The sequence below is a fragment of the Symphalangus syndactylus genome, chromosome 1 (genome assembly GCF_028878055.3).
Source record: "Symphalangus syndactylus isolate Jambi chromosome 1, NHGRI_mSymSyn1-v2.1_pri, whole genome shotgun sequence".
In the NCBI taxonomy this organism is placed as follows: Eukaryota; Metazoa; Chordata; class Mammalia; order Primates; family Hylobatidae; genus Symphalangus; species Symphalangus syndactylus.
Genome location: NC_072423.2, coordinates 142,352,589 through 142,380,571, shown reverse-complemented (window position 1 = coordinate 142,380,571; position 27,983 = coordinate 142,352,589). Strand labels below are relative to the sequence as shown.

Below are 27,983 nucleotides of genomic sequence, written 5' to 3'. Positions count from 1 at the left end.
GTGAGATCAGTTTCCCAAACATTCCAATCTTAAGACTCGCATGGGGTAATTATGAAGACTGCTCCTTCAGAACCACTGTACCAGAATCTTCAGGCAGCCCTAGAAATCTGAAACCAGGTAATTCTTGACAGACAAGTATGGGAAACACTATTTAGATCATGACATTACAGTACCTAAAAAGATCAAGAAGGGTCTTCTAGGTAGGCTGTCCTCCTTTCAAGCAATTCTCTGTCTAATCCAGGAGGAGAACCCTATTTTCTATACATAAAAGTCTCCAGGGAACTGGCTTCCAAAATTTCCTTTCAGTATACATAAGAGTCTCAAGTCTTCAGAGCTTTGTGGTCCCTCTCAAATAGCTCAGGAAAAGGTTAAATCTCCATCCTTCTTCCAACCAGGTATTTAAAAAACAGTATTTGTTACACAAGTCATCATACTTAAAGTTTTGTTAACTCACTTTGGAAAATACATGAGGGCCTAGAACTGTGCTAAGCCCTCTGGTGCTCTGTTTAAGATAAAGAACCTCACTAATTTCAAAGGTCAGGAAGAAGAAAGAAAAAAGACAACCCACAGAATGAGAGAAGCTATTTGCAAAGCATATATCTGATAAGAGACTTGAACCCAGAATATAAAGACAATGCTTAAAATTTAAGAGTAAATAGACAAATAATATAACTTAAAAACGGCCAAAGGATCTGAATAGACACTTCTCCAAAGAAAATATACAGATGGCCAATGATATGGTTTGGCTGTGTCCCCACCCAAAACTCATCTTGAATCGTAACTCCCACAATTCCCATGTGTTGTGGGAGGAAGCCAGTGGAAGGTAATTGAATTATGGGGGTGAGTCTTTCCAGTGCTGTTCTCTTGATTGTAATAAGTCTCATGAAATCTGATGGCTTTAAAAATGGGAATTTGCCCACACAAGCTCTCTGCCTGCTGCCATACACGTAAGACATGACTTGCTCCTTCTTGCCTTCCACCATGATTGTGAGGCCTCCCCAGCCATGTGGAACTGTAATTCCATTAAACCTCTTTCTTTTGCAAATTGCCCAGTCTCAGGAATGTCTTTATCAGCTGTGTGAAAATGGATGAATACAAGCCAATAAGCACGTGAAAATATATTCATCATCATTAGTCATTAGAGAAATGAAAAGCAAAACCACAATGAGATACCACCTCACACCCACTAGAACGGCCACAAAACTTGTATGCTTGTGTTCAGAATGGCATGATTCCTAACTGTCAAAAGTGGAAACAACCCATTAACTGATGAATGGATAAATAAAATGTGACCCATCTAGTCAATGGCATACTATTCAGCAATAACAAGGAATGAAGTACTCACACATGCTACTTCATGGATGAGCACTTGAAAACATGAGAAAAAAGCCAGCTACAAAAGGCCACATTTTGTATTATTTCATTTACATGATATGTGCAGAACAACAAAATCCAGACTCAGAAAATAGATTAGTGGTTGCCTGTGATGAGGGATAAGAGCAATGGGGAGAGGTGGCAACTTATGGGTCTGGAATTTTTTGGGGTGTTTTGTTTTGAGACAGGGTCTTACTCTGTCACTCAGACTAGAGCACAGTGATGCAATCATGACACACTGCAGCCTCAACCTCCTGGGCTCAAGCAATCCTCCTGCCTCAGCCTCCTGAGTGGCTGCCATTACAGGCATGCGTCACCATGCTCAGCTACTTTTTAAATTTGTTTGCTATTAAAGGGGTCTCACTATGTTGCCCAGACTGGTCTCAAACTTCAGAGCTCAGGAGATTCTCCTCCTTCCCAAAGTACTGAGATTACAGGTGTGAGCCACCGTGCCTGGCCTAGGCTTTGTTTTTGAAGTGATGAATATGCTCTAAAATTGACTACGATGATGGGTGCACAAGTCCATGAACATACTATAAACCAATGAATGTACACTTTCAATGGGTGAATAGTATAGTATGTGAATATCTCAATAAAGTTGTTTAAAAAAAGGATCCCATTTAATCTCCATGAGCCTCAATTTCATCCTCTGAAAATGGAGACACCACCCACCTTTCAATACTATAAAGGATATATAGGCCAAGCGCGATCGCTCATGCCTGTAATCCCAGCACTCTGGGAGGCCGAGGCAGGCAAATCACGAGGTCAAGAGATGGAGACTATCCTGGACCAACATGGTGAAACCCCGTCTCCAGTAAAAATACAAAAATTAGCTGGGTGTGGTGGCATGTACCTGTAATCTCAGCTACTCGGGAGGCAGAGGGAGGAGAATCACTTGAACCCGGGAGGCGGAGGTTGCAATGAGCCAAGATCGCACCATTGCACCCCAGCCTGGGTGACAAGAGTGAAACTCCATCTCAAAAAAAAAAAAAAAGAATATATAAATACATACAGATGCATGCATGCACACACTCACACATACTATGTTTCACATAGTACCTAGCCCATAATAAATACTAAATAGATGTCATTCTTTCTCCTCTTCCTATCCCCATGCTTTTGTATTGTTATGCCTTGATATTGTGGTTCCACCACAAATTACAAAACTCAAAATTAAAATGTATTTCAACAGAGGTCTAACCATGAGAATTTCACACTGCTATCCTCAAGACTACTCCTACATGGCCAACTCTGAAGAAATCCTGGAGCCTGCGAATGTGACTGTCTACCTTCCAGACTGGTCACTACGAAGTATCTGGGGATAAAGAGTAAGACCTTTTTCCTCTGTTCCACTGCCTTATTAGAATGTTCCTTATTTCGGCCAGGCGCGGTGGCTCACGCTTGTAATCCCAGCACTTTGGGAGGCCGAGGCAGGCGGATCACGCAGTCAGGAGATCGAGACCACGGTGAAACCCCGACTCTACTAAAAATACAAAAAATTAGCCGGGCGTGGTGGAGGGCGCCTGTAGTCCCAGCTACTCAGAGAGGCTGAGGCAGGAGAATGGCGTGAACCCGGGAGGCGGAGCTTGCAGTGAGCCGAGATCCGAGATCGCGCCACTGCACTCCATCCTGGGTGACAGAGCGAGACTCTGTCTCAAAAAAAAAAAAAAAAAAAAAAGAATGTTCCTTATTTCTAACCACTGGACACAGGCACCTTCACTTACCTATCTTTAAAACTCAGCACAATCCTTGCCAATATAGACGCTATTCAGGCATTTTTCCTGTCAATTTCGTCTACAATGAAAATCAACTGGGCCTCCAAGACAGCTGTGCAGGCGTCCCCAAAACACCTTGGCTTTGATATACAGCACTGCCCACCTGAATATTCCCTGTGATACTAGGCAGAATCAAAGAGGGCTAGAAATTAGGGAACCATCTACAGCTTGCAACCAAAAGTCAACTGCAGCCAGCTGGGCCCAGTGGCTCATGCCTGTAATCCCAGCAATTTGGGAGGCTGAGGGGGACAGATCACCTGAGGTCAGGAGTTCGAGAGCAGCCTGGCTAACATGGTGAAACCCCGTATCTACTACAAATACAAAACAGCCAGGCATGATTGGTGCACACCCGTAGTCCCAGCTACTCTGGAGGCTGAGGCAGGAGAATCGCTTGAGCCTGAGGCAGCGGTGGCAGTGAGCCGAGATCTTGCCACTGCGCTCCAGCCTTGGCGACAGAGTGAGACCCTGTCTCAAAAAAAAATAAATAAATAGAGAGCGAGAAATGACAGCCCAGGACAGATAATGCCATCTATTAAAAAAGCACTTTCGCTGTAAAGTTGCACTAATATAGTAGTTACTAGCTGCCTGAAGCTATTTAAATTACTGAAATTAAATAAAATTTAAAACTCAGTTCTTAAATCTCACTAGCCACATTTCACATGCTTAGCAGCCACATGTAGCTACTGACTGTCTTATTGGACAGGGCAAATATGGGACATCTCCATCACAGTAAAAGTTCTATTGAACAATGCTGATTCAGGCAGTAACTGCATCGATTCTATAAAGTTCACAAGTTCTGAGTTTGTAGGTACCGTAGTTTCAGTATTTGCTGATTGTGAAGTTTGACTCGCACTAGTATGATCCGAGTGAGGTTTGCCTGTGGACAAGGTTTTTTGGAGCATACACGGAGCTCAGCACATGGTAAGCACTTAATATTTGCTGAATGAATAAATGAATAGCATAATAATATCTGTACTTCCGTCTCTGCCTTGATACTTTCAGATATTAGCTCATGGAAAGCAATGGTTAATTTTTCTTCAAGGGAGATTTTTTATTTTTATTATTGAGAGCGAGTCTCACTCTGTTGTCTGGCTGGAGTGCAATGGCACAGTCTCCCCTCACTGCAACTTCCGCCTCCTGGGTTCAAGTGATTCTCCTGCCTCAGCTTTCCGAGTAGCTGGGATTACAGGCACCTGCCACCATGCCTGGCTAATTTTTGTATTTTTAGTAAAGACAGGGCTTCACCATGATGGCCAGGCTGGTCTTGAACTCCACTGACCTCAGGCGATCCGCCCGCTTCAGGCTCCCAAAGTGCTGGGATTACAGGCTTGAGCCATGGCGCCCGGCCAACGGAGATACAGGGAGAAATAAGCATCAGCAGGTGGGGAACGTGGCTCACAGACCTTTTGTAGCCCCTAGAAATGAATTGGCGAAACATAAAAATCTGCCCAAAAGAAACTTTGATATTCAAACAAAGTTTCAGACTCAAGAAATACCTTGCCTCTTCAAACACTCACTACTTGCACCTTGTAGGGACATGAAGGCAGAGCCAGAGGAGACACTCTGGAAGATCACAAAGCCTGCTGTCAATTTCTCAGCATTTTTCCAATATAACTTTGCCAGAAAATAATATAGTCACAGAGACAGCAGCCATCTAATGGCACCATCTGTGCCATCACTCTTACACCTAAATTTCCCCTCTCCCAGTGTCCTATGACTCAATCTAAACTGTGCCTATCAAATAACTTCTTGGAAAGTACAAGTTTTTGAAAATCTACATTCAAAAAAGCATGTAAGTTTCCATATACAGAGAAAGGCAGTTCCACTGGCCCTTAACCAGTAAACTCCTAGAGGCCAAACAAAAGAAGCTACAGCTGCTTCTATTTAAATTTTCTACTTCTCTTGTCCACAGACCAAATAGGCATAAGAAAACCAAGCTGCTTCATTTCTGTAATTCACTTTCTCTTAGCAAAGGTCTGAGAACAGAAGGCCAGGGAAATAGGGAGCAGCTGCCGCCTGATCTTATGAATGCCCTCGGCTCGTTCCCCATCTTCCTCCTTATTGTTTCAAGCTCCTTTTCTCAACAACCTCTAAGCCCCAGCTCGTGGGAAGAAATAACAAAGAAAAGCAGCCTTCACTGTGTCAACACCCACTGTGGCTGAAGCATCTACATCACTTCTCTGAGGTGATGCAATTAGAACTTAAAATAGGTGAGCCTTACATTCCATTTTAACTTGTTAATCTGCTTTATTGTGAATTCCAATTAATGACATATAACTATGTGGAACTCCTTACATGTGGTCCTACAGCGATCCTTTTAGACACCCCAGGGGTTTTGTTGTTGTTGTTTTATTACACCATTTCTATCTCTTGAGCCAAACAACAAATCTGGCCCCACTATTAAGCCAACAAATGTATAATGGTTGGTGATGAATTAGTCATCCAATATTCAGATTCCAAGACTTGAATAACCTAAATATTAGAGCCAACGAGCTCAGTTTCTGCAACACGCAATGCTAACTTTGAGACATAAAAACAGAATTGTGGTTAAGAAAATTGGACCACCTGAGTTTAAAGTCTCAGCTCTGCCACTTATTCACTGTGGGATCTTGAGTAGGTTCCTTAACCTCTCCTGACTTCAGAATGGAAATAATGACAGTACTGACCTCATGGGTTGTCATGGGGACTAGGGGAGACAACCCAAGTAAGAACTCAATAAATATTAGCTGTGATTGTAAAAATGCCTCATGCCTGGAAAATATCACTTAAAATAAGCCTTTTCCAAAAGCTAGGACTTGGCCGGACCTGGTGGCTCATGCCTGTAATTCCAGCACTTTGGGAGGCCAAGGAAGGCAGATCACCTGAGCTCAGGAGTTCAAGACCAGCCTGGGCAACATGATGAAACCCCGTCTCTACTAAAAATACAAAAATTAAGCTGGGCGCAGTGGCATGTACCTGTGGTCCCAGCCACTTGGGAGGCTGAGACAGGAGACTCGCTTGAGTCTGAGAGGCAGAGGTTGGAGTGAGCTGAGATCGCACCATTGCACTTCAGCCTGGGTGACAGAGTGAGATCTTGTGTCAACAACAACAAAAAAATCAGGACTTAACATGAAACTTAAAAGAAAATGCTGCTTTCTCAGAAGACCCACGTGAAAATACTATGTAAGAAAAGAATACCAGCCTAGGTCAAAATGTTAATTTTCCCAGTTATCCTAAATCCGTAACTCCAATAATAATCTTTTAAAAATATCCTTCAACATGTATAAATTATTCTGATTCATCTCACTGATGTATACTCAGAGGAAAGGGAATTTCAAACCAGATGGCTGTTTGCTGCAAAGTAAGCCTCAAGGAGTGAGTGGTCTGCCATGGCCACAGCCTGACATGCAGGAACGGGAGAAGAGCGGGCGGATCCCTCACACCACGGGTGTCACCAAGAGAGAAAATGCTCTGCCACCGCTGTGCCCTGAAGTGTCAACAAAGTCCCTGCCGACTAGGCACCAACTGGGCCCAAGTTTGTTGACCTTCTGGGCGCAGTGAAAAACCTTTCTTTTGGTAGAGCAAACAAGCACTGCAGGGACACGCACTATTTTTATATAAATAAGATAGCACACGCAAAGATTCATTATTAATGTTGAGTTATGCCTTATTTTCAAATGAGGCATGGACATTTGGTAATTTGGATTTAAGAATAACTTGTTAACTATATGCTGCAAATTTTCCTTTTTCTCCATTGTAAATTGCAACAGTCACTACAACACTAATTTGGAGCTTGTGAAAAATGTCCTTGAAAGATGGTCAACGTAACTCAGAAAACACTCTTTGAAAAAATAATGCCACCACTTAAATTCTTTCCAGCAAATCTCTGAGTCTGCATACAATATCACAAACAACACAAGCTGTCAAGATATGGGCACTCCGAACAAATGCTCTGGAGAATTTCACATGGATCCTGTACTCTCCTAAATGAAAGCCAGGCTGGTTTAACTGTAAAAGAACTAGGAAGAACTGAGAGGCAATATTCAAAGTGAAAACACGTCCACTCTTAGCAAAGGGAAGCCAAGGACCTCTGTGCTTGGCCCAGACGGTCCGGGAAGAACCCTTAAATGGTGAGAATCACAACAGCAGTAATTCAAGGTCACGTTAGACCTCCAGCCTCCTATAACCCTGATTCACATACTAAACTCCACAGACTTTGGTCACCAGATTATTTTTTACAGTCTGACTCAACTTCAATCACATCTGAATTCATTTCCAAAAATTGGAAACGATCACTATCCATAACTCACCTCCCAATCCAACCCAAACCCAAAGATACTCTTTTCATAATGTCCAAATGACATTACCCCATGTAAACCTCAAACAAACCAGTTCTGAAGCCAAAGCAGATACACATTTTCATATTCACATAGTTTTGCCTCAGCATCTCTTAACCAAGACTGCAATTAACCCATCACCACACTGGTGTCTTAGTTTATGAATAATGCATGACAAATCACACCTGAATTTCTATAAAAGAAAAAAAAATCACCTCCAAAAGTAGTAGTACCATGGACATGTTTTTTCAATGTAATGCCATGCTAAATTCCACTCAAATAATTTTCCATCAGGGTTGGCAAACAAATATGTAAATATCAAGGTTTTAGAAAGAGGGCAGAGCCATTGATAGAAAGTACCTCTAAATTTTTCTTTTTCAATGAGCTACTTTCATCTTACTTTATTTTTTTATTTCCAAATTCCCAAGATTTACTAGCCTGTAAGAATTTCCAAGGCGACTCAATTTTTTAAATTGCAAGTATCTGATTAAAAGCAGAATTGAATTGCTTAAGTGCAATGTACATAAGGTATATGTTATTCTTTGGTCACAAATGAAATGAAGTGTCAACAAAACTTTCTTTAAAGAAAACACACATTAAGATTGGCAAATCAAGCTTCTTATGCTTGCATTTTAAAAAAACAAAACAAACAACAACAACAAAAAAAACAACATTCAACCATGGAATTTGGCCTTAATAAGATTATTTTAGCTTTGTAGCTCTAATCACTCTCCCACATTCAATAGTCAGGATAAGAGTGCTGATCCATTCACAGAACACACAAACAGATATTTAGAATGTGAAATTAAGAGCACGTCACTGAATAAGTAATGCATAAAACGTGTCTAGGCATGGAAATATGAAATGGTAGGGCTGGAAGGCTCTGAAAGAGCATCTACCTAATCCCCTCACCCTACCAGGAAACTGTAGTGACAGAGGTTAAATAATTTGCCCAAGTCAGTGGCAAAAACTCACCCAGTCAGTGGCAAAGCCTCTAAGCTAGGTGTCCTACCTGCTGATCCAAGTCTCTTTCTTGATCCCACTCTACTCCTTTTGGTACAAAAAGCTTCTATTAATGAAATATCTAACAAGACAAATCACTTGTGGATGGATATAAAAAAGTTGTGGAAGGACATCTAGCCAGCCACTAAAAACTGGCTGAAAAGGTGCTAATTTATTTTGCATTTGCTTAACTGGTGATGTTGAGCACGTTGCACTTTTAACTGCTGAAGAGGAATTTCGTGACTTTTTTTAAAAGAAAATCGGTTTGTAAATACTCTCAGAAAAGGAAGGATCATTTCTTGGAAAAGGGTAGAAAGTGAATTTCCTTTCCTTCAGCAGAGGACATCCTTTCCCTCACATCTCACAAAAATTCAGTCAACCCCTCCCTTTCAAGGTCCAGCATAACTGCCAGCTCCTCTCTGAGAACTTCCAAGCCCGGAGGCCAGAAGCTTCCTCTGAGATCCTCCATGGTAGCCTACGCAGAAGTCTCTCCTAGGCAAGCTCTCAAGCACTCTTCTTGAAAGCAGAAATCCTACCCTACTCACCTGGCTACCAGGCTTTGCAAAATCCTTTGCACATACTCAATTACAACGAATGCATTCAGGCATTTGTTGCCAGAATCCCACTTACAGTGATTTTCCAGATCTCCGTCTTCCCTACACCAACACCTGGACCCACTCAAGAGTTATTCTGGAGCGGAAATCCTGGATCCCACTGTCGGGAGAACCAGTGTCTAGAAAATGAAGTCGTGGTGCCCATTCCATCCTCTGCCTAGTGGGCGTTTAACATCCTTTGACATCGAGGGGAATGGCAAAACGAAACATTTATTATTTAGGTCACCAACAACATTCTAAACCCGCGTCCTCTAATCGGTGTTAATGTGTTTAAAAAGAAAAAAATTCAGACCATCATTCGCCAGAACGGAAAGCTGAAAACGGCGGATAAAGTTAAATGCATGTAAAACAGAATGACTTAAACATCTGTAAAAGCTCCTGGGAATTGCACCGAATAATCTTCCCTTGTCCGTTTGCTCGCTCAATTCAAGTTTGTTTAGTTTAGTCTTTTTTTTCTGACAGAAACGTGATAGTCCCCAAATACAAGCTGACTGGGCAAAGAAAGATCGGCATATGAGGTCCTCTTTCATGTTGCCTTCTTCTGATAGCTTTCTCCCCAGTCTGAGGTTTTCAAAGCAGAGGGACGAACTAAAACCCCTAAACCTTAACACCACAAAGTTGACCCTGCTGGGCTTCTAAAAAACACAAAGCAAGCAAGCGTGAAGAGGAAAATTGTACTCAGCACCTATCGAGACAGCACAAACTCAGGTGGCCCCGGGATCCTGGCGGACACAGCGGCGACAAAGCAACACAAACCCCACGTCGGACAGCGGCGCAGCGTGCGCACCTCGCGCCCGCACCCCGGCCCGGGAGCTCACCGCTGCGCTCCTTCCTTCCATCTTCCATCGCCCGCCCCGCCGGGCGCCGAAACCGCCGCCGGGCGCTCCGGGGCCGCAGCCTCAGGGCGCGAGTGCCGGCGGCCAGCGCCGCGTGCTCTTTGTTGGGCTCCCGGGACCGCCGAGAGGCGGCGGCCCGCGCGCACCCTGGCGGAGGCTGACGAGGCTGCGAGTCCGCGGCGGCCGCCCGCCCGGCCCCCAGTAACGTCAAAGCGAAGGAGGCGCAGGCGGGACCGGCGGTGGCGGGCCTGGGGGGCGGAGGGCGGAGGGCGGAGAGGCGGGGCCGACGCCTCGGGGAGCGGGGAGGAGGCAGGGCCTCCGAGGCGGGGGCGGGGTCTCCAGGGCAGGGGCGGGGCCTCCGGGGGAGGCTGGAGGCGATCCAGAACCTCGCAGTGCAGCCCTCGAGCGGCCCCGACCCTCCGCTGCCTCCTGCAGCCGCGCGCCCGCCCTGGGCCCAGCCTCCAGCCCGCGAGCGGAAACCTGCCTGTTGCTTTGTCTTCTTCCTTCACAGTTTTCCCACCCTGAGAAAAGTGAGAGGTGCTTTCCCTGGTGTTTCCTCTCAGGAAGGGCCGTGTGACTGGAGCCTCGAGTCGGGCGCCGTCTCGCCGGGGCTGGAGGTACGCGGGCTTGGGGACACGCACCTAGGCATCCCTCGGGGTCCCGGCCTCTCTGACGGGGCTCCCCTGGCACCGATCCGCTGCCGGAGCGTTTAGTCCTGGGGACCCGTTGAGCCCTGAAAGGTCCATTTCCCCCTGAGGCGAGTCCCCCCAGGCGCCCCGCAGCCTGGCCTCGGGACTGTCCCCACCGACAGTGCGTGCGCGGGGAGAGGTCACTTAAAACTGAATTTTCGAACATGAGTGCCCCAGACCTGCACCTTTTTTCCTCCGTCCTTTGATCTGTGCCGCAGAGGCAAGGGCTGGAACGGCGCCCTCCCCTGGTAGAGGGACGGAGAGACCTCAAATCTTTCCCCACTGGGAGCTCCGTTAAGTAGATCCAAGCACCTGGAGGCGGAACCTGTGTGGCCGGCTACAGGGTGGTTCCATGTATGTGTTACCGCCTTATTGTTCCAAAGAACAGTCTTTTTCAAGTAACAGGTAGAAGACGCCCCAATAACGAGAAGTGACTGACTTGGCCAAGTTTAGAGTTGGGAGTGGAGTCAGGTTCTCTGGTGGCCCCACGATCTCGCCCACCATGTCAGCATGGGCTGCCTGGTGGGCATAGCTGAGATGCACCAAGGCCACATAAGTCACCTACTTTGCCTTGGCTGCCCCATCTGCATCTATCAAAGGCAGCCTTGGACACCCACCAGAGGAACCAGCATGAGGGAGTGTATGCATTTATACAAATTCACTCCACCTTCAGAAAAACGTCCGCAGCTCATGCTCCCCCTGCCAGAGCAGCACTGTGAGCAGATGTGTAGGTTTGGAAGCACCCCAGTCACTTGGGCATTGATATGGTTTGGCTGTATCCCCACCCAAATCTCATCTTGAATTGTAACTCCCGCAGTTCCCAGGTGTGTGGGAGGAACCTTGTGGGACGTGATTGAATTATGGGGGCGGGTCTTTCCTGGGCTGTTCTCGTGATAGTGAATGAGTCTCACGAGATCTGAAGATTTTAAAAATGGGAGTGCTTGCTGCACAAGCTCTCTTTGCCTGCTGCCATCCCCCTAAGATGTGACTTGCTCCTCCTTGGTTTACACCATGATTGTGAGGCCTCCCAACCATGTGGAACTCTAAGTCCAATAAACCTCTTTCATTTGTAAATTGCCCAGTCTCCGGTGTGTCTTTATCAGCAGTGTGAAAATGGACTAATACAGGCATATTTCTCGTTTGTGATATCCCTTTACCCTTGCATACATACCCTACAGAGACAGTCCTGGTGTGCCTATTCCCAATCAACTCCTGCCTTCCTTGAACCTTGGGGTTTGATGGTTTTGTTGGCAAAGCATCAAAAGTAAGACCGAGTACAAAATGTAGTGGCTACCCTGAGGCTTGACCACTGGCCTACTGGCCTTTACCTGGGAAATTAACCAATTCACAAACAAAAAAAATAACTAATCATATAGGAGGCAGGGTGGACATAGATTTATCTGATGTTTCTAGTTAAGGAACTTGGGCATAGATATCTATAATCGGAGCCTCTGTTTCCTCATTTATAAAATTGGGTTAATAATGCCTTACAGAAGTGTTATTAGCATGATAAATTAAGTAAAGCTGCTGGCCTATAGTGAATTTCAATAAAGGAGCATTTCAAAAGTTAAGCCACAGAAATGTGTTTCCCATTTTCATTGCAAAAGGAATTTTTAATTGGTTTTATCCTCGAAGCCAAAATATTTTAAGATTGTGCTTATAAAGCTGATCACATATATTAAATAATCATTCATTCGTCCAGTTATAAATAATCAAAGATAAAATAGTTAGAGGTTATGATCAGCATAAATTAGCCAGTGTTACCACTACTAAGTCAATGAAGCCTAAAGCAAATCAAATAAACATTGACATTTCATTTTGCCAGCATGTATTTTGTGTGTAAATATTTTGTTAGGCTTTCGGAAATATTAAAAATGAAGTAAGAATCCCCATTTCTGCTACCATAGCCCCCAGTGCTGAAGTTCAGTGTCACAATACACAAGCACCCGCCCTGGTAAAAAGAGAAAGGAGGCATGCAGACCACCTAGGCATGGGCTAGTGTGTATTTATCCAATAACATATTCCTCCCCCACCTCTTCCCGTGAGCCCTAATGTATGTGGTGTGGAAAGAGAGACTATATAGTAGGCAAGACATTATATACTGGAGGTTAAAAGAAGAAATGAAAAGGAAGATGAAATTCCATCATGTATTATTTGTGCATATAGTTAATTCTTCCTATTTCTGAAGGTCACGGAAAAGCCCAGATTATGGAATATTTATTTTTTAGTACAACATGAATGTTTATTTAGAATGACAAAAATCTCAAATACAAATTTCTAAGAGTTGACAAATCCCACAAACATTACCAAATCCAGAAAAATCACACAATATTTTTATCTACCACCTATATAATATTTTGTATTAATAAACTTCCTAAAACACTTCGGTAATATTTGTCTTCACCTGTTTTCTGCTGCTATAAGAGAATACCACAGACTAGGTAATTAATAAAGAAAAGAAATGAATCTCTCGCAGTTCTGGAGGCTGGAAGTCCAAGAGCACAGCAACAGCACATGGTGAGGGTGGTTCCATGGTGGAAAGTGTCACATAGCAAGCGAGCACAAGAGACAGGAAGCAAATAGGGTCCAAACTTATCCTTTTATCAAAAGCTGGGTCTCTAGATAACTAACTCACTCTCTCAATAACAGCATTCACGAGAGCAGAGCCCTTATGACCCAATCACCTCTTAAAGGCCCCACCTTGGCCGGGCGCGGTGGCTCACGCCTGTAATCCCAGCACTTTGGGAGGCCGAGGTGGGCGGATCACGAGGTCAGGAGATCGAGACCATCCTGGCTAACACGGTGAAACCCCATCTCTACTAAAGATACAAAAAATTAGCCGGGCGCGGTGGCAGGCGCCTGTAGTCCCAGCTACGCGGGAGGCTGAGGCAGGAGAATGGCGTGAACCCCGGGGAGCGGAGCCTGCAGTGAGCCGAGATCGTGCCACTGCACTCCAGCCTGGGTGAAAGAGCGAGACTCCGTCTCAGAAAAAAAAAAAAAAAAGGCCCCACCTCTTACTCCTGTTACAATGGCGATTAAATTTCAACGTGAATGTTGGCAGGGACATTCAAGCCATAGCAATACTTTTTCCTCAAGTATTTTGGCTACATACTCTTTTTTTCTTTTTTTGAGACAGTATCTCACTCCATTGACCAGGCTGGAGTACAGTGGTGCAATCACAGCTCACTGCAGCCTCTACCTCCCAGACTCAAGTAATCCTCCCACCTCAGCCACCCAAGTAACTGGGACTACAAGCACACACCACCAGGCCCGGCTAACTTTTCATTTAAGATGAGGTCTCCCTGTATGGCTAGGCTAGTGTCCAACTCCTGGGCTCAAACAGTCCTTCTGCCTCAGCCTCCCAAAGTGTTGGGATTACAGGCGTGAGCCACCATGCCCAGCTTAGCTACATACTCGATCATCTCATTGGAAAGATTTTTTTTAAATAGCTTTATCAAGATCCAATTCACATAACACACAACTCACCTATTTAAAGGATACAAATCAATGTGCTTTAGCATATTCACAGATTTGTGCAATCATCACCACAGTCAATTCTGGAAATTTTTCATCATCCCCTAAAGAAACGCTATCCCCATTGGCAGTCGCTCCTCTTTTCCCTCCAAACCCCTCAGTCCCTGGCAAACACTAATTTACTTTCTGTTTCTACAGATTTGCCTATTCTGGACATTTCATATAAATGGAATCAAAATATGTGGTCTTTGTGACTGGCTTCTTGCACTTATCATAATATTTTCAATGCTCATCCATATTGTAGCATATATCAGAACTTCATTTTTTATTGCTAAATAATATTCTATTGTGTGGATAGGCCACATTTTATTGATCCATTTATTAGTTGATGGACATTTCAGTTGTTTCAACTTTTTGGCTGTTAGGAATAACACTACTACAAAAATTTATGTACAAGTTTTCATGTAGATGTTATGCTTCCATTTCTGTTTTCCATTCTACCTAGAGTAGAATTTGTGAGTTATATCATAACTGTATAACTTTACTTCCAATGTGTTTTCCACACTGGCCACACCACTGTACAATCCTACCAGCAATGTATGAAGGTTCCAATTTCTCCACATCCTCACCCACACTGATTATTATTTTTGTGTTTGATTACAGCCATCTTAGTGGGTGTGAAGTGGTAGATTGATTGTGTAACATTTTCTGTGGGTTGAATAGATAGCCCAGTCTTTTCTCTAGCATGGTTGATCACAATTTTATTATTGACATTTGAGAAAAATCCCACCCTCACATTTATTACTGATAATATTTACATTTTTAATATGTTTTCAAATTTTGGAAGACCTCTCAAGTTTCTTTCATATATAACTGTAGGATTTCAAGGCATTTTAAGTTTTTTAATGCAATGATTAATATTAAATGCTCTTTTTTAAAAAATAAATGGGCGTAAGGGAGCTTCCTAAGATGATGCAGGTGTTCTATTTGGGTGATGTTACATTTGTCAAAACTCATAGAATTTTACACTTAAAAGCTGTGCATTGCTCGTATATAAATTTTACTTCAATAAAAGAAAAAACATGAATCAAGAGAAATGTTCCAATAGTCAATTCATTGTTTTAGACTGAAAGCTTAAGAGATATGTAGATGTGTGTGTACATGAAAGCATGTATGCACTAATAAATCTGAAGCTGAGAACATCTTGCAAAAGGTAGAGGTGGAGAGCCACTTGGAATTTGTTCAGGGGTTAAAGATAGAGGTGTTGATCCAAAACCAGAGAAAATACTTTTTCTTGAATCAAGTGTGTCTGAACATCAAAAACTTGACTACCCAAGTCTATCCTCATGAGAGTCAGAAGATAAGTTTCTTTTCTCTTTTGAGACAGAGTCTTGCTCTGTCACCCAGTCTGGAGTGCAGTGGCTCAATCTCAGCTCACTGCAGCCTCCGCCTCCCGAGTTCAAGCAGTTCTCCTGCCTCAGCCTCCTGAGTAGCTGGGACTACAGGCGCACACAGCCACACCAGGCTAATTTTGATATTTTCAGTAGAGATGGGGTTTCACCATGTTGGCCAGGATAGTTTTGATCTCCTGACCTCATGATCTGCCCACCTCAGCCTCCCAAAAGGCTGGGATTACAATCATGAGCCACTGCGCCCAGCCAGAAGATAAGTTTCTTATTCCTGGTGAAAGCCTAGGTAATTTACTTAGCTCTGGAAATAAATGCCCAGCAAAAAAAAAAAAAAAAAACAGATGGAAGGAATCATGAAAACAGATGAGTTCCCCAGGCTTCAGGTTAATGCTTTAAACTTAAAACTCAACAACTCATTTTTTTAAATCTCTATTATGAGTTTTGCCATTTCACAGATGTGAGTCATTTCACGTCAAAAAAGAAAAAAAACTAAGTATTTTTCCATTGTGATCTATGGCTTACTCCTCTTTATTATCAATTCTCAAACAATCCAAGAGTCTTAAAATATGCATTTAAGGGAAAGGGTTTTTATTTTAAATAATAAGCAACTCTAACCTCTACAGTATTTTCAATAAGTGGGCTGCCTACAACTGCTTAAGTGCACAGATAGGATGCCTTATAAATCATATAATAACTGCATACAAACCACTGATACATTAGAATAGAGAACATAAGTGCCAGTCTTATTTATTCGTTATTGTATTCCTAGCTTCCAGAACTGTGCCTGGTCTGTAGTTGAGGCTCAACAAAAAATTTTTAAATTAAAATTTGCCACTACCCAAGGCAGAAATAGTCAACATACCTAAAATCATGATATGCTTGGATTTCAAAAGCTCAAGGTGAAGCTGAGAGAATATTTCTGACACAAAATTCACCATGGCATTTGCCTGGTGGGACTCGACTGAATGCTGAGTGTATGCTGGGTGGATAAGAGGGATGGGAGACAAGAAGGAAAGAGCAGAAAGGTGGTTCATGTGCTTAGGGGATCGAAGAGAATGGAGAAAAGAGGAAAACTGAGGAGGGAGTATAGTAAGTGCCTAAGAAATGTTAGACCAGAGGGTGGTCCGAGGCATAGGGTAGACTCAGCTCACCTTTCCCCCAAGACCCAAATAACTGAGGTTAAGTCTCTATAATACACGTTCAGTTTATTTTGTACTGTCCTTCTTATGGGTAGTTATTCTTCCATTCATTCATGTGACAAATATTTATCCAACATGTACCATGTGCTAGGTATAGTTTACTGACTCTAACGGAGCACAAAGCATCCCTTCCCTCATGGAGCTTGGGAAGACAGAAAATAAGCAAGATAAGTAAATATATGTGATGTGATATGATGCTGAGTGTCTTGGAGAAAAACAAAACAAGGAAAGGGATAAGGCGTAAGGAGTATAGCATCAGGAGAGTAGATGGTTGCAAAGGATATTGACAGAAGGCTTCACTGAGAGGTGAAATTTGAGTTAACACCTAAAGGAGGTGAGGGGGAAAGCCATGCAAATATGTAACTATAAGTGCAAAGGCCCTGAGGTCTTGCCTGGTGTGTTTTGAGCACAGCAAGGGGTCAGTGTGCCTAGGGCTGAGTGAGCCAGGTGAAAGGTAGTCAGAGATGTCGTAAGTGGGACCTTATAGGTTGTTGTAAAGACCCTTAACTGCCCTTGGTAGATTTTGAGCAGAGGGGCAGGATGATTGACTTACATTTTGCCAGAATCACCCTGTATTATGTATTGGAAGCAAGGAGGTGATTAGGAGGCTACTACAACAATTCAAGCAGGAGACGATGGTGGCTTGGGCCAGGGTGGTGGCAAAGAAGGAGGTAAGAAATGTTGAGATTCTGGTCATATTTTGAAGATTGAGCTGACAGAATTTGCTGATGTGTGAATGTACATTATGAAAGAGAGTCAAAGATGACTCAAGGGTTTGGGACTGAACTACCAGAAAAATGGAGTTGCATTAACTAACCGGGGAAGACTGTGGAAGTAACAAGATTTAGGATGGGATATCAGGCTGTAATTTTTGGACATGTTAAGTTAGAGTTAACTTTTCGACATTCAGCAGAGGAGTGCCAGGCAAGCCACTGGATATATAAAACCAGAATTCAGGGGACAGGTAGGAGTGGGAGCTGTAACAGAGATGATATTTACATCCATGAAACTGAATGAGATCACCAAAGGAGTGGATGGTAAAGAGAAAAGAGGAGAGCCTAATGCACTCCAATGCTAAGAAATTAGGGAGATGAGTAAGAACATGCAGAGGAATCTGAAATGAGCAGTCAGTGAAGTAGGAGGAAAACAAAAGAATGTTCCTTAATGGAATATTTTCAGATTATTTTTACATGAAACCTTTTCCTTTCTACAGTTTTCAATCAGCAGTGTCTGAGTTCTGCTCTCTCCCTACCTCCTGCAGGTAGGTATCAAAACTTGTTCTATTATTTTCAGGAAGAATGAAAGAGATAGTGCTATATGACTGTAATTCTAGCAATCTCAGTTTGTCTCAAGCTATGTTTTGTGCCCAACCCAGTGTTATTAATACTCACTCCCGATTTTTTTTGCATGAATAGTTACTTCTGGAATTAATTAAAAAGACAGATTTGGTTAACATACAGACTTCCAAGCTGACAGAAATTAATTTCTATTTTATTTGTTTTTTTTTTTTGTTACAAAAAAAAAAACATAGCTTCTTGGAATTGTAAAGAGAAAATCGAATGAAATCCATGTAAGTATCATAACCAGGATTTTGAATAAGTTCCATTCCTTGTTGACCAGAACTGTCTGCTGTGATCCTTTTATTTAGTGGGAGAAACTTTCTCCTGGCATTATGGGAAAACTTTGCAGGCCCGGTTATTCAGCTCACTTGTAGGTCCTCTAAGCATAGTGTCAATTCAGTAATTAAACTATGCACTCCTTAGTCTAAACTTGACTTAGCATTAAATCTTCTCTTCTGCTTCAACTGGAAGAGTGCAGTGTGAAAGAAAGGGTGGGTAATCTATTAATCTATTTGTTACCATAGAGGAATACCTGAGACTAGTTACTTTATAAAGAAAAGAGGTTTAATTGACTCAAGGTTCTGCAAGCTGTACAAGCATGGCACCAACATCTGCTCAGCTTCTGGCAAGACTCAGGAAGCTTATAATTATGGCAGAAGGTGAAGCAGGGATAGGCATGTCACACTGTGAGAACAGGAGAAGGAGAAATGTTGGGGGGAGGTGCCACACTTTTTAAAACGAACAGATCTCATGCGAACTCAGAGCAAGAACTCACTTATCACCAAGAGGATAGTGCTAAGCCATCCATGAGGGATCTGCCCCCGTGATTCAATCGCCTCCCACCAGACCACAACTCTGACACTAGGAATCATATTTCAACGTGAGATTTGGAGGGGACAAACATCCAAACCATATTAAGTGGGGTTCTCTATTCCAGTTCCTCAGTCTTATGTACCCACTTGAACATTTCTTCCTGCTGAGCCTTGCCCTCTCCCACCCACCCTACTGGGTGGTCCCCAAGAAGATAGACTCCATGCCAACTCTATTGCACGTGGCCCACATCTCTTCCACAAGAAACACTCACACATGCCTGTTGCCTCAGCAACTCTGGGAGTGTGGGCTGATCCCAACCATATAGCAAGGGCTTCCCTAGTCCCTCTCCCAAAGCAGTTGGTCAACCCTCTCTCACTCTAGGTTTCGTGGGAAGAAGCAGCCTCCATTGGTTTTCTGGAGCATGAGCGAGGCCACCGTCTTCAGTGTTTTCCAGCTACCAGGAACTATTTGTGATTTCTCCAACAGGTCTCTTTGAACTCCTTTTACTAGGCTTGGGGCTAGAGAGTAGCAGCTAGCTCTCTTCCAATGGAGAGTAGAGCCAGGCAACAGCTCTCATCACCATCTCTTCATGTTCTCCTCTCATTAGCACTTATTTTTATAGTTTTGATCTGACTGACAAGGTATACAAGCTTGTGGAACAAAGTCTCAGGACCATTTTTCTTTTTAATCCGTACATGGGGTAGATGTTGTCCCAAATCCACTTGGACATACTTTGCTGTGTATTACATTGTCATCTCAGTAGCACCCAAGACAGAAGGGATCCCACTCTACCATCTTCTCATACTTCTCAGCTTGGAAGAGTCATAGCATTTTGTTTACTCACTATAGATACATGTGCACATAGGATATCAAGTTAATCACCTCCATCGTAGAGTATTATATTTGAAGGTAATGACTCTGAAAGATTGGAGAGATGTCCTCTGTGGAGAGATATTGCTGAAAACAATCCTCCATCCACATCTAGCTCAATCATTTACAACCACATTGTGAATATTGAGGCACTTTGTATTTCCTATTTCTCACAGCTATGCTGTCCAATTCCATAGCTAGTAGACTACATGGCCATTTAAATTTAAATGGATTAAAAGAAAATTAAACTTAAAATTCATTTCTCAGTCTCACTAGCCATATTTCAAGTGTTCAGTAGCCATAGGTAGTTAGCGGTGACTTTATTTATTTATTTATTTATTTATTTATTTATTTATTATTTCCTTAGAGACAGGTTCTTGCTCTGTCACCCAGGCTGTAGTGCAGTGGTGCAGTCATAGATCATTGAAGACTTGACTTCCCATGGACTCAAGCGATCCTCCCACCTCAGCCTCCTGAGTAGCTGGAGACTACAGACATGCATTACCACCCCCCACTGAATTTCTTTTTAATTTTTTTGTAGATAAAGGTACTCACTATGTTGTCCAGGCTGGTCCAGAACTCCTGGCCTCAAGTGATCCTCTGGTCTCAGCCTCCTAAACAGTTAGGATTCCAGGCATGAGCCACTGAGAATGGCTACTATATTTAGACATTGCAGATCTAGAACGCTTCCATGAACACAAAGAATTCTATTGAATTCTTTGGCACATAGGATACACCGGATAGTCTTTGGCACATAGGATACACCGGATAAACGACAAATGAAAGTTTGGTCCCAAGGTATCACAGGACTGCACTGATTTATTTTTCTGTGAGTGTAAAGCTTTTTAGTACAGCACTATGTACTGTACTGTACAGACTTGACCATTAAAAACAAAAACCAAAACTTTTCCTAAGCACATAGCTGCAGCTGCTTTTCTGTTTCATGCCTGAAAACTTATCTGTATCCTCCTACTCTATCAGAAAATGCTTTACTATCAAAATAATTCCTGTAAACATTTGAGAAGAAAGTCCCTATTTCCCTCAGAGCACAAATAAATCACTTTTTCTGAATTATTCCAATAATGAAAAGAAATGTTTTCAAAATCAATATTTCTATCAAAGGGGGATTCCATAGAAAACATTCCTTTGCTGAACTAAGCATTTCATTTATAATCTTTTTTTCCCCAGGATACGTTATTTCACGTATAACCTGTGGAAATTACCTATGCTTGCATGTGTTCAGATTGTAAAAGTACCCTGGAATGTCTCCAAGAGGACAGCAGGGCTTAGAGACACAGCTGTTCTGCAGGGAGTGATGAAGGGAGATAATGAAGACCATGCCAGGGGCCTCTGGAATGTTGAATCAGAGTCAGAAGACAGAAAGGGTCCCACTAACTCATTGTCTAACTGTGTGGGATAAAACAAAATATATTTGGTCTTTGTCCTCGTTTCTAAAACCCGTGTAATTTCCTGAGTCCTTCGTTTTTTATTCATAAAGAAGCCACTTATGATGACACCTGAGCTTATGTTAATGAGGTGACTTAGGATGGAGCCCCTAGACTGCCCGAGGATGGAGTTGGTTATCGGAAAGACGACATGATTAGAGCGGTGGAAATTTCAGCCGCACAACCGACCTCCAGGAACGGGAAAGGGGGTCTGGAGATTAAGCTCTATAGAAAGTCTTGAACCAGGAGACTTATGAGCTTAGGAGTTGATGAATTCATTGAGGTGCTGGGAGAGTGGTGTGCCCAGAGAGGGCATGAAAACTCTGAACCATCCCCAATCCCCTGTCCTATGCATTCCTTTCATTGGGCTGTTCCCGAGTTGCAACTTTTATAATAAACCAGTAAACGTAAGTAAAGTGTCTGTGAGCCTGAGTTCTGTGAGCTATTCTAGTAAATTATCAATCCTGAGAAAGGGGTCACAGTGAGACAGGATGGTCGTAGGAGAACAGAAAATTCCAACCAGCAGTCTCATGACTGCAAAAAGGAGCTGTTGAAAGAGCTGCATATACTAGGGACCAATAAGACCCTGAAAACCAGGACGAGGGCCAAGTTGACTAAGACCAACCAGACTCAACATGGTGCTGGATTTGGCGTAGGTTTCACCTAGGACCTCATTACACACTCATTAACACCCTAAATCACACACACACTAGTGCCATAATAGTTCATGGAACACCCAAATTTGGTGTAAACATGGATGACACCACAGTTCTGAGAAATCTTTACCTTTTTCTAGAAATCTTCATGAATATTTCACCCCTTGGTTAAAGAAACTCATAAAGATAGAAACTCCAAACCCCATTGGGCATGACTCATTCTCTTGAGTACACACACTCACACTCCCCTTTCTTGAGTGTGTCTTTTCACTTTGCCACAAAGCTCCAGACTTTCACTATTTTCTGACTCGTCCTTGAGTTTCTTGACGGTGTCCTTGAATTTCTTGATGGTGAATTCCTTGACTTGTCCAGGTGTCAAGAGCCATCATTTGGGGTTACCTCTCCTACCCCGTAGTATCAATGGGAACCTCTGATTTATGGCCACTTGGTAAGAAGTATTGGTGGCAACCCCAGACTTACTGTTGGCATCTGAAGTGGGGAAAGTCTTGTGGGATTTTAACTTGTGGGTATGGTGCAAATTCCAGGTAGATGGTGTCATAATTTTAGGATTCCCAGTTGGCATCTGCAGAGAACTGGACAATTACTTGGTGTGGAAAAAACCCACACATTTAGTGTCAGAAGTGTAGTGTGAATAGAGAAACTGTTTTCTTTTACCATGGTGTACTAGTCTGTTCCCACACTACCAATGAAGACATACCTGAGACTAGGTAATTTATAAAGGAAAGAGGTTTAATGGACTCACAGTTCCACATGGCTGGGGAGACCTCACAATCATGGTGGAAGACGAAGGAGAAACAAAGTTACATCTTACATGGCAGTAGGCAAGAGCGCCTGTGCAGGGGAACTACCCTTTATAAAACGATCAGATATTGTGAGGCTTATTCACTATCAGGAAAACAGCAAGGGAAAGACCTGCCTCCGTGATTCAATTACCTCCTACTGGGTCCCTCCCACAAAACATGGGAATTGTGGGAGCTACAATTCAAGATGAGGTTTGGGTGGTGACACAGCCAAACCATATCCCATAGGACCATCGTATTCTTAGGCTTTCATTTCTTTTCTCTGAATGGGAAGAATGGCCTTTTTGACTGCCAAATTCCAACATTCTAGGATTTAAAGAGCTTTATTAAAAGCAGTATTTATCTCCATAATTCTGAGAAGTTTTTTTTTGGTAAGTTTTCAGTGACAAGGGCAAATCACAGAAGCTGATGCTCAGTGTTCTGAATTGTGACCCCAAAAACCTCAGAGAAGTTAGAGCTCTCCAGAAGACAGAGACAACACCTTATTTATATATTTACTTTTAGTTTCCAGCACTGGGTATATTGCCTATCATGTAGGAGGCGATTAATAAATATTCACCAAAGGAGACCAGGTGTGGTTGCTCATGCCTATAATCCCAGCACTCTGGGAGGCTGAGGTGGGAAGACAGCTTGAGGCCAGGAGTTTGAGACTAGCCTGAGCAACATAGCAACACCACATCTCTACAAAAAAAAAAAAAAAAAAAAAAAAAAAAGCCAGGTTGTGGTGGCACACACCTATAGTCCCAGCTACTTGGAAGGCTGAGTTGTGAGGATTGCTTGAGTCCGGGAGTTTGAAGCTGCAGTGAGCCATGATCACATCACTGCAGTCTAGCCTAGGCCACAGAGCAAAAGCCTGTCTCAAAAAAAAAAAAAAAAAAAACTAAGAAAGAAAGGAAAATGTATACTGAATGAATGAGTGAGTGAATGAATTCTCTCTTCTTATTTTGGGCAAGAATAGTATGTTGTTTAAGAATTTCTTTGATTTCAGTGGCTCTAAAGAGAGAAATGTTGTAAACCTTGTCACCAAAGTTGGTAGGAGGACTGCAGATAGAATTCTCTTTGCACAATACACACACATTATGAACCCTTACATTGGAAAATCTCTGTACATTTGTTTCTGAAAAGAAGGAAATCTATCAGCTCTCTCTCAGTTTCCCTATTAAAGACTCTCATTCTGTCAGAACAGAGCTCTCTAAGGGAAAAAAGAAAAAGACTCTCATTCTGGACATAACTGCTGAGCTACCTGCAAGAGATAACAAATTTCTAGGGCTGAATTCTGACAGAGTGGAGATTTTTGAGCCACTTCACTTGTAAGTTCTGGGAACCCAGCCATTTGGTTTTTTGATTTGTATTAATCCACGGTCAGAAACCCCAGAGAAAAATTTTTGCCTTCAAAATCAGCTTTATAGAAATATAATTTCTATAGTGTAAAACTCATCAATTTTGTGTACAATTCAATGAGAGTTCGCAAATGTATAGAGCTGTGTAAATTCCACTACAATTAGGATATTTCACCCCCTCCTCATGCTCCCTGCAAAGTTCCACGCCCCTATGCCAGCAATCCCATCCCTGTGGATGCTGGGATCATAGCAACTGCTTACAGAGTTTTAGCTCTCTGTAGTTTTGTCTTTTTTATAATTCTGTATTAATAGATTCCTATGGTGTGAGCTCTTTTGTTTCTGCCCTCTTTCATATAGCATAATACTTTTGAGATTCATCCATGTTTTCATATAGATCTGTAGTCATTCCTCTTTATTGGACAGTGTTCCATTGTATGGATACATAATTTGTTTCTCCACTCACCAGTTGATGGACATTTGAGTACTTTCCAGTTTTGGCTATTGCAAATAAAATGCTATGAATGTCTATGTTGAGTTTTTTGTGTGTACATGTTTGTTCTTGGATAAATACCCTGGAGTGATATTACTGGGACATATGGTTAACGCATGTTTAACTTTACTTTTTAAAAAATCTGCCAGTTTTCCAAAGTGGCTATGCTATTAACACTGTGTTGCATACCCATCTGCAACGTATGAGAGTTCCAGCATTCTGTATTGTGGCCAACATTTGGTATTGTCAACTTTTAAAAAAACATTTAGCTTTTTTGAGTATTTCATTGTAGTTTCTCTGGCATATCTTAATGATAAATAATATTGAGCATCCACCCTTTCATGTACTTATTTTCAATTTGTGTGTCTTCTTTCATAAAGTGCCTGTTTCAATCTTTTGCCCTCCCCTCGGCTACCCTTTTTTTTTTTTGGAGTTGGAAGATTGTGAAGATTGTGTAGATTGTGAAGCCAATCTACCTTTTTTTGGAGTTGGAGTCTCTCTCTGTTGTCCAGGCTGGAGTGCAGTGGCATGATCATAGCTCACTGCAGCCTCAAGCTATCACTGGGCTCAAGCAATCTTTCTTCCTTGGTTTCCCAAAGCCCTGGGATTATGGATGTGAGCCATTTTGCCCAACTCCCATTTTTTAAGATGTATTTTTTGTACTATTACTGAATTGTGAGAATTCTTTATACATCCTGGACGCAATTTACATATCAGATATGTATTTTGTAACGGTTTTCTCCCTGGCTTTGGCTTGCCGTTTAGTTTCTTGAGTGTCTTTGAAGAACAAACGTTTTAAATTTAAATGAGGCCAATCTACCATTTTTGTTTTTGGTTTGTGCTATGTTGTGTCCTGAGATATCTTTCCCTAATGTCATGCCACAAAGATTTTCTTCTATGTTTGCTTCTAGAATTGTTCTAGTTTTAGCTCTTATGTTTACATTTATGAGCCATTATGTGTTAATCTTCACATGTACTATGAGTTAAGGGTGGAGGTTCCTTTCTTCCCAGATAGATATCCAGTTGTTCTAATTCCATTCTTGAAAAGATTATCCTTTTGCATTTACCTTATTGAAAATCAATTGACCATTATATATGCGAACTACTTTTGAACTCTCTCTTCCATTTCATTGATCTATGTCTCTATACTTACAATAATGCAAAGTCTTCATTACTAGCTTTATAGTAATATTGAGATCAAGTAGTGTAAGTATTCTAAATGTGTTCTGCCGTTAAAAATTGTTTTGACTCCTCTAGGTTCTTTGTATGTCCAAATAAATTGAGAATCAATATATTAGTTTAATTAAAAATGTCCAGCATATGTCAATTGGAATGGCACTGAATCTGTAGGTCAGCTTGGAGGGAATTGAAAATCTCAACAATTTGTCTTCTAAAACATGAACACTCTATATCCATTTATTTATATTTCCTTTGATTTATTTAAGCAATGTTCTACAGTTTTCAGTGTATAGTACTTGCATGTTGTATTTGTCCATTCTCATGCTGCTAATAAAGACATACCCAAGACTGGGTGATTTATAAAGGAAAGAGGTTTAATTGAACCACAGTTCAGCATGACTGGGGAGGCCTCAGGAAACTTACAATCATAGCGGAAGGGGAAGCAAACATGTCCTTCACATGAGGCAGCAAGGAGAAAGGCAGAGCAAAAGTGGGAAAAGCCCCTTATAAAACCATCAGATCTTGTGAGAACTCAGTATCACAAGAACAGCATGACGGTGAACACCTCCATGACTAAATTACCTCCCACTGGGTTCCTCCCACCACAGGGAACTACAATTCAAGATGAGATTTGGGTGGGGACACAGCCAAACCATATCACACATATTTTAAGTTTATACCCAAGTATTTTCATGCTTTTTGATGTGACTGTAAATAGTATTATTTTCTTAATTATTATTTCAAAATTTTCACTAATAAACAAATTTTATTTTTGTATATTGATCTTGCATTCTGTGACCTTGCTAAACTCACTTATTATTTCTACTAGTATTTAAATTAAAATCTTAATAATGATTTTCTACATAGCTGATCATGACTTTTGTGAATAAAGTTTTATTCTCTGTAAAGAGCCTTTTTGCACTGGTCAGGAATTTTAATACAATATGGAATAGTAGTGATAAAAACAGACATCCTTGCTTAGTTTCTGATCTTAGGGGAAAAGCATTTAGTCTTTCCCTTTAAGGAGAATGTTAGCTTTTGGTACATGCCTTTTGTCAAGTTGAAGAAGTTCCTGTCCGTATCTAATTTGCTGAAAGTTATTCATCATGACTGGGTATTGAATTTTGTCAAATCCTGTTTCTGCATCTTTTGAGATACTCATACGATTTTTCTTTTTTATGCTATAATTTTGGTGAATTACACTGATTAGTTTTTAAATGTTAAACCAAATTTACATCTTGAGATAAACCCTATTTGATCATAATGTACTATCGTATTAGTCTGCTGATACAGTTTGGATATTTGTTCCCACCCAAATCTCATGTTGAATTGTAATCCCCAGCATTGGAGGTGGGACCTAATAGGAGGTGTTTTGATCATGGGGTGAATGCTCCATGGCTCGGTGCTCTCTTTCTGATAGTGAGTTCTCATGAGATCTGGTTATTTAAAAGTGTGTGGCACCTCTGCCGACCACACTTTCTCTCTTGCTGTTGCTTTCACTATGTGACTTGTCCTCTCCCCCTTCACCTTCCACCATGATTGTAAGCTTCCTGAGGCCTCCCTAGAAGCCAAGCAGCTGCCAGCACCAGCTTCCTGTACAGTCTACAGAACTGTGAACCAATTAAACCTCTTTTTAATTACCATTTATCATCTATGAATTATCATTTATCCTCTCCATCCCCGTATCAACTTAATTTCTAACCTTCTACCACTCCATTTCTAGATCATCCAAGGAATTCAACATAGTCTTTGTCACAGCCTTTGAGAGCAATCCTAATTTTGGTTATGAAAAATATACCTGGATAAGCTGCTTTCCCTTTCATGTCCCCCTTCTTCAACTCGTTTCTAAACATAACTCCTTGCTATAGAAGATCATAGCAGAAACAGTCCCGTGTGTTTCCCAAACCATCTCAATTTCCTCCTAGGAACAAAGGAAGACTACATTTCCTAGTCTAATTGTATCTATATGGAGCTATGCTACCAGTTCTGGCAAATGGACTATGTACCAGCAGCACGATACACCACTTCATGTCTAGCACCTACAATCTGCAAGACAGCATCTGTGTTCTCCTCGCTGTCTACTGTAGGATAGTCAGTGTCCAGCAAAACCAGGACATTCACCAACATATTCTGTGAAGTAAGCAAGAAATAAATTTCTATTGCGTTCATATACTGAACTTTAAGGGTTTCTATTAAAGTGGGATGATTACTTCCGTTGACTAATACCTAGCCCAAACTACACTCAATCAAGTATCAATAATAAGCATATTACTTATTATACATTTGAAAGCTGGAAGAGAATCATTTTGTTCAAAGAAATGTGGATCAAGTATCTTGAAAG

At 41.9% G+C, this 27,983-nt stretch overlaps 1 protein-coding gene and 1 long non-coding RNA gene across 15 annotated transcripts in view; one reads left to right on the top strand and one right to left on the bottom strand.

The window, feature by feature from the left end:
- On the top strand, window positions 1-27,761 carry LOC129486580 (uncharacterized). Of its 4 annotated transcripts, none has more exons than XR_008659026.2 (5): window positions 1-117; window positions 2,569-2,702; window positions 5,119-5,359; window positions 17,902-17,949; window positions 27,568-27,761. It is a non-coding gene; the product is annotated as an uncharacterized lncRNA (long non-coding RNA). The 4 variants fall into 4 exon arrangements; XR_008659024.2 differs by lacking the exon at window positions 27,568-27,761 and adding an exon at window positions 19,223-19,435; XR_010114463.1 differs by lacking the exon at window positions 5,119-5,359.
- PSD3 (pleckstrin and Sec7 domain containing 3) overlaps window positions 1-27,983 on the bottom strand; it is a 555,378-nt gene that overhangs the window by 469,901 nt on the left and 57,494 nt on the right. For 2 of the 11 annotated variants that reach the window (XM_055286564.2, XM_055286580.2), the window contains exon 1: window positions 9,900-10,055. The exons of 8 other annotated variants lie outside the window; for them this stretch is intronic. In XM_055286564.2, coding sequence (XP_055142539.1) covers window positions 9,900-9,920 — 21 coding nt within the window. In that variant the 5' untranslated portion in view covers window positions 9,921-10,055. Of the gene's footprint in view, window positions 1-9,899; window positions 10,098-27,983 lie in introns of those variants that run through there. One more of the 11 variants, XM_055286610.2, reaches the window with a different exon arrangement.